This window comes from Lycium ferocissimum, chromosome 7 (genome assembly GCF_029784015.1).
Source record: "Lycium ferocissimum isolate CSIRO_LF1 chromosome 7, AGI_CSIRO_Lferr_CH_V1, whole genome shotgun sequence".
Taxonomy (NCBI): Eukaryota; Viridiplantae; Streptophyta; class Magnoliopsida; order Solanales; family Solanaceae; genus Lycium; species Lycium ferocissimum.
Window position 1 is genome coordinate 47,576,307 of NC_081348.1, and position 5,951 is coordinate 47,582,257.

General features: G+C 36.3%; 1 protein-coding gene across 1 annotated transcript; it reads left to right on the forward strand.

The window, feature by feature from the left end:
* Nucleotides 1-951: 951 nt before the first annotated feature.
* Nucleotides 952-5,743, forward strand: LOC132065444 (uncharacterized). The gene is made up of 3 exons (XM_059458843.1): nt 952-1,114; nt 5,137-5,293; nt 5,378-5,743. The coding sequence occupies exons 2-3, from the start codon at nt 5,138-5,140 to the stop codon at nt 5,423-5,425; spliced, it is 204 nt and encodes a 67-aa protein (XP_059314826.1). The 5' UTR covers nt 952-1,114; nt 5,137; the 3' UTR covers nt 5,426-5,743.
* Nucleotides 5,744-5,951: the final 208 nt, after the last annotated feature.

The following is a 5,951-nucleotide window of genomic DNA, read 5'->3' on the forward strand; positions in this document are numbered from 1 at the left end:
CGGGTCGTGACACTTACCCCATAAAATTTCATGAGTTATACATTGTTCGATACTATGTTTTTTTTTGTGTTCATATAAATAATACTCCCTCTGTCTCAAAAAAATTGGCATGTTCCGAATTACAAGGGTCAAACTAACTAATGTACGGTGTGAATTCGAACATATAATCTTTATTTTCTTGAATAAAAATTACATATTTAAAAAACTACATAAAAAATACTATAAGTCACAATTGTTAACAATTCAAATTATTTAGAAAATATTTATTGTCAAAGAAAACATCCTCTTTGACTTTTGAAATAGTAACTATGAAAATCTTTTTGGGACGGAGGAAGTACTTGTATAAGTTAGGTAGGAATATATGCATTATGTTATGTTAAGCTAAAATATGAAATAAAAATAGAGTAAAATATGATTATACAGTCAAACCTCTTTATAACAACATCGTTGAGTTCGAAATTTTTCAGCTGTTATACACCTATAACAGCATTAACATTTAAATTACATTTCGCAATTATAGGCAAAAAAGATACAAAAAATCTAATTTTCATTTTTAATTGTCAAATTTTAAGCTTAATCACACTTTGTATAACGAAGAAAAATCGTTTAACGATGAAAATATATATCTTCATATGATATATTTTTGTTATAAATAGTGTATTAAATGATCAAATATTTGATCAAAATCTCTACATTTATTATTGATAATCATAAATATAATATTTTTTATAAAGATGGTTAATTATTATATTACCAAAAAAAAGATAGTTTTTATATGGGGAATATTTTTTTATAAAAAGTGTACTGTTATACAGTTGTTTGTTACTGTTATAGGTGAAATGCTATTATAAAAAAGTAAAATATAATATAAAAAATCAATTTCAAAAAGACTTGACTGGTTATATGTGGGTAACGTTACAGAGAGCTCCGACTGTGTATGAATTAACCAATTGAAATGACAAAATATTAGTAGTCACATGGAGTCGAATAAATTGGCAATAAAACAGGAAGTAACCATAGCGTACCCTACCATTTAAACCATAATTGGCTTTGGCTTCTTTCTTCATAGTATTTTTTTTCTTCTTCCGCTTAGCATTTCACTCTCGCTTCCCAAGTAAGTTCATTATTGTTCTTTGATTCAATTTTTTTTTTTTTAATTTCGATGTTAGGATTGGTGAGTGATTGATTAGATCTTGTTTTATTCATTTTGTTTGATGGTTGTGTGTATGATCTGACCTATTTGAATTGTTCTGATTAGTGTGATCTTGTGTTTTTTCCTTTTTCCTATTTTTAGATTGCTTTTGGACTTGATTTTATAATATGGATTGTCACTTTATATGGTCTTGGGCAATCTTCAATCTCATGAGCTAGCTTTAGAGATAGAGGATGTGTTCGGTATGAACGGAAAATGTTTTCCAGGAAAATAAGTGGGTTTTTTTTACTTATTTTCTTAGCAAAAAATATTATCAGAAAAGCATTTGTATATAATCTAGACAAATAATACTATGGGAGGTGGGGTGGGGTGGTGGGGGGATGTGGGCTATGGGGGTGAAGATGAGGTGTGTAGGAGGGCGGGTAGGACACAATCAATCAGGAATGTCACTTTTGGAACTTGTTTTTCCTATGCTCGCGGGGTTTTTTTTTCCTGATAATTCATTGACCCTTTGTTGGTCTTTGATTTAATATTTATTGTTCTGATGTTTGGATTGGTGGGCGTGGGACGGTGGGGGGATGTGGGCTATGGGGGTGAAGATGAGGTGTGTAGGAGGGAGGGTAGGACACAATCAATCAGGAATGTCACTTTTGGAACTTGTTTTTCCTACGCTCGCGGGGTTTTTTTTTTTTTTTCCTGATAATTCATTGACCCTTTGTTGTTCTTTGATTTAATATTTATTGTTCTGATGTTTGGATTGGTGGGGGTGGGGTGGTGGGGTGGTGGGGTGATGTGGGCTATGGGGGTGAAGATGAGGTATGTAGGAGGGCGGGTAGGACACAATCAGTCTGGAATGTCACTTTTGGAACTTGTTTTTCCTACTCTCGCGGGTTTTTTTTTCCTGATAATTCATTGACCCTTTGTTGTTCTTTGATTTAATATTTATTGTTCTGATGTTTGGATTGGTGGGCGTGGGGTGGTGGGGGGATGTGGGCTATGGGGGTGAAGATGAGGTGTATAGGAGGGCGGGTAGGACACAATCAATCAGGAATGTCACTTTTGGAACTTGTTTTTCCTACTCTCGCGGTTTTTTTTTTTTTCTGATAATTCATTGACCCTTTGTTGTTCTTTGATTTGATATTTATTTTTCTGATGTTTGGATTAGTGGGTGATTGATTAGATCTTGTTTTCTTGATTTTGTCTGTGTGGGCTGTTTTGGCTGATGGGTGTATAACTGTATATGATTTGATCTGATTGGTGAGATCTACTGGTTTTCTTTTTGGACTTGAAGTTTATAGAATTCCATATTGTTAGATTGCTTTTGGAGTTGATTGTATAATATTTGTGTATGATACTGGGATGCTGCAGATTATTTTAGTTCTTTGTTAACAATGACGATCAAAAAGAAAAAAATTAGTTTTCTTGATTTTTTTATTTTTTTTTTTTTTTTTTTTTTTTTGGGTGCGGGGGGAGTCTCAGTGGCAAGCTAAGTTACTCAAACAAGAGAATTCCTATTTGATTATAATGCCCATAAAGCGAATTTGTATTTTTGTTTCTGTTAGTCAAGTGATTTGCACTACCATTTGATGCCCAAAAAGAAGCGCATGTTATGGAGCTAAATTTGCTCAAGGATTAGATATTCGCAGCTCCAGCTGACCTTGAATTTGGTTTTTCTGGTTCATGTATGCCATGCAATCAATACATGTTGTTGGGGGTGTCAATTGGTGCTGTACTTTACATATGAATGACTGAGTGGAGTCCATTTCTTTGAGAAGGTGTTGTGAATATAAATATAAAGACAAAGGCGCGGGTGTGATTTAGTTAAGAATACTCTTTCTTCAAGTTGATCTTTTTTGATGAATAAATATGACTGAGACTGTAGTTTTTCATTCTTTCTTGGAAGTTCTGGACTTGCAACTAAAGATGATAATTGGACACGTAGCGTTTGTTAAATAAGAATTAGACACGTAGTCTGTTTGAAATGCTAGCAGTTATTATGCCTATCAGAAATTGAAACCATGTGCTAGGAGAAATGCTGCTGAACACAGATCTGAAATCTTCTGATGGTGTCTTGATAAACAGTGTTTCCTTTTCCATTCTCCTTCTACACTTTCCCTTTTCTTTATCAACAACAACAACAACAACAAGCCCGGTATAATCCCACCATGTGGGGTCCGGGAGGGTAGAGTGTACGCCGAGACCTAACCCCCACCTTGACAGTGAGGGCAATGTTTCCGAAAGACCCTCGGCTCAAGAGAGGAGAAGAGAGGAAGATAAGAGGAAAACAAGATAAAAGGTCGGATAGGGCCAAGCATATCGAAACAATATGATAACACAAATACCAAAAGCGAGAAAGTCATGGTAGACCCGGTCCGGCATAAAGGAGCATTAACTACTATATATAAATAAAATAATCAAAGTACCAACGGCCCAACAACTATAAGCAAGAATCGGATGCATAAACCAACGTAATAAACAAATGAGCGAAACTCGCAACTACTAAGGTGAAAGGGTAAGCCACCTAGCCTTCTATCCTAATCCGAGTCCTCCACAACCTCCTATCTAAGGTCATGTCCTCGGTGCGAGCTGAAATCGTGTCATATCCCCGTCTAATCACCTCTCCCCAATACTTCTTCCCCTCCTTACCTCGCCCGAAACCATCCATAGCCAACCTCTCACACCTCCGCACCGCAAAGATCTCTCCGTCTCTCCTCTTCACATGCCCAAACCATCTCAGCCTTGCTTCTCGCATCTTGTCCTCCACCGATGCCACTCGCACCTTGTCTCGGATATCTTCATTCCTAATTCTATCTCTCCTAGTGTGTCCACACATCCACCGCAAAGATACGCATTTCTGCGACTTTCATCTTCTGAATGTGGCATTTCTTAACTGACCAACACTCCGCTCCGTACAATAAAGTCGGTCTAACCACCACTTTGTAGAACTTGCCTTTAAGTTTTGGAGGCACTTTCTTATCACACAAAGACTCCGGAGGCGAGTCTCCATTTCATCCACCCTGCACCATTTCTTTATCAAGAAAAAGAAATGATGCTGAACACTTGAGTAAGGGAAGAACTTAACATTATCTTAGGGCAATTATCAGCATGTAAAATTATTAGGCACTCTAATTGTTGGACTGAATATTATACAGCAAGCTTGATAAAAATGTTGGTATATTGGATATTCGCGAGAGATGTTTCAAGATGCAGGATGTATCCATTTCTTGCGGTTGTAATTTTTCTTGCTTGATCTGTAGATACATGAACCTATTTGACGCAAAGATGGAAAAATATGGAGCTTATAGTAGTCTATAGAGCCTAAATTTATGTGCAAACTGCACCCATGTCAGTCTATTGTTGTTTGAACTTATGGATAGCTCTCTTCTGTGTATTTTCTTTTTCTCTTGTTTATTTTGCACGGTCTTTTTTATTTTGGATGTGTTGTACTGTGAAAGCATCACCTTAGTGACATTTCTCTATACAATAACTTTTTACCATAAAAAGGAAAAGGTGAAAAAAAAAAAAAAAAAAAAGAAGAGTCGGACTATCATTGCTTCTTAGTGTACTGTTGAAATTTATTTGGTTACTATCCATGCCTATTAGCATTATTAAAATCAAAGGTCTTTTACTAGTACCTTCTAAATAGTCATGTGGTTCATTTTCTACTTTCTGATTGATTGGTCATAGTCTTTGAGTCTTGGCCATCTTTTCAAATATGTGTTCAATTAACAAATTTCTTGCGCTAGAGGAACTCCTTGCTTTTCACTTCCCTCTCTCCTTGTGTGCCACATAAGTGATGAAATATCAAAATTTGTCTTTGAAGTTGTAATTAAGAATAGGAAATGACACAGGTTGCACTTGTGACAGAGAAAGGACGCATGCTAAAAGAACCTCTTCTATCTTTTATTAATCGTCCTAGTTAAACACCCACGATATTTTATTTTTCGTGAGATTCTACATTTACAGGTTACTGAATGATGCAGGATGTCAGAAACACCCTTCTATCCCCGAGAAAAGCTTGCTGAGAAGCAAAAGTATTTCCAGAGTGTTCACAAGTATACACACCTGAAAGGTCCCGTAGACAAAATTACCTCAGTTGCCATTCCACTTGCTTTGGCAACTACATCCATCTTCATGATTGTGAGTTTCTATCAGATCAAATGGTTCGAGTCATTTCTTTGTTTTCTCGAATCAACTTTAATTAGTTCTTGGATGATGTTTCAGGGAAGGGGGATCTACAATATGTCCCATGGCATTGGCAAGAAGGAATAAATGGTGGCTTCAGCGCGATCATTCCTAGGGAAACTCAAGCATAAAAGAGATTTTTTTCGGAATATTGTGTGTGTTTTTTCATTTTGAAATTTCTTGATTTCTGTAGCTAATAATTGGTTAGATGCAGAAAACACAGCGTATCATATCAATCGCTAAACACATTGCTTTTCTGTTTTGGGTTTTACATGCATTTATTGAGCTGGTGTAGAAATCAGCTTTGCTTCATCTATTAACTGCCACCATTTGAAACATTGCACCGACTTTTTTCATTCAGAATCGACAATGTGGAAAGTGCAATTTCCAAATCCTCATATAAGACATGTCTCTCAATTTTGGATCATGATTGTTGCGCACCCCCACCCCACCAAACCCCTCTACCCCTGGTCTTTAGTTCAAGTGACAAAGGTTGAGGGACTTGTGACTTAAGTCATATGTTCGATCCCTACACCATGTGAAATAAGCTATATATCGCCTGAGTTTCAGTGGGTTCGGTTGCTCTTAAAAGTTGGCCCTAGGCAGGTTTTCC

Bases quoted from the DNA above. Each gene is read 5' to 3' on its own strand.
- LOC132065444 (XM_059458843.1), top strand. From the start codon at position 5,138: ATGTCAGAAACACCCTTCTATCCCCGAGAAAAGCTTGCTGAGAAGCAA. The intron at 5,294-5,377 runs GTGAGTTTCTAT...ATGATGTTTCAG, and splicing joins CTACATCCATCTTCATGATT to GGAAGGGGGATCTACAATAT.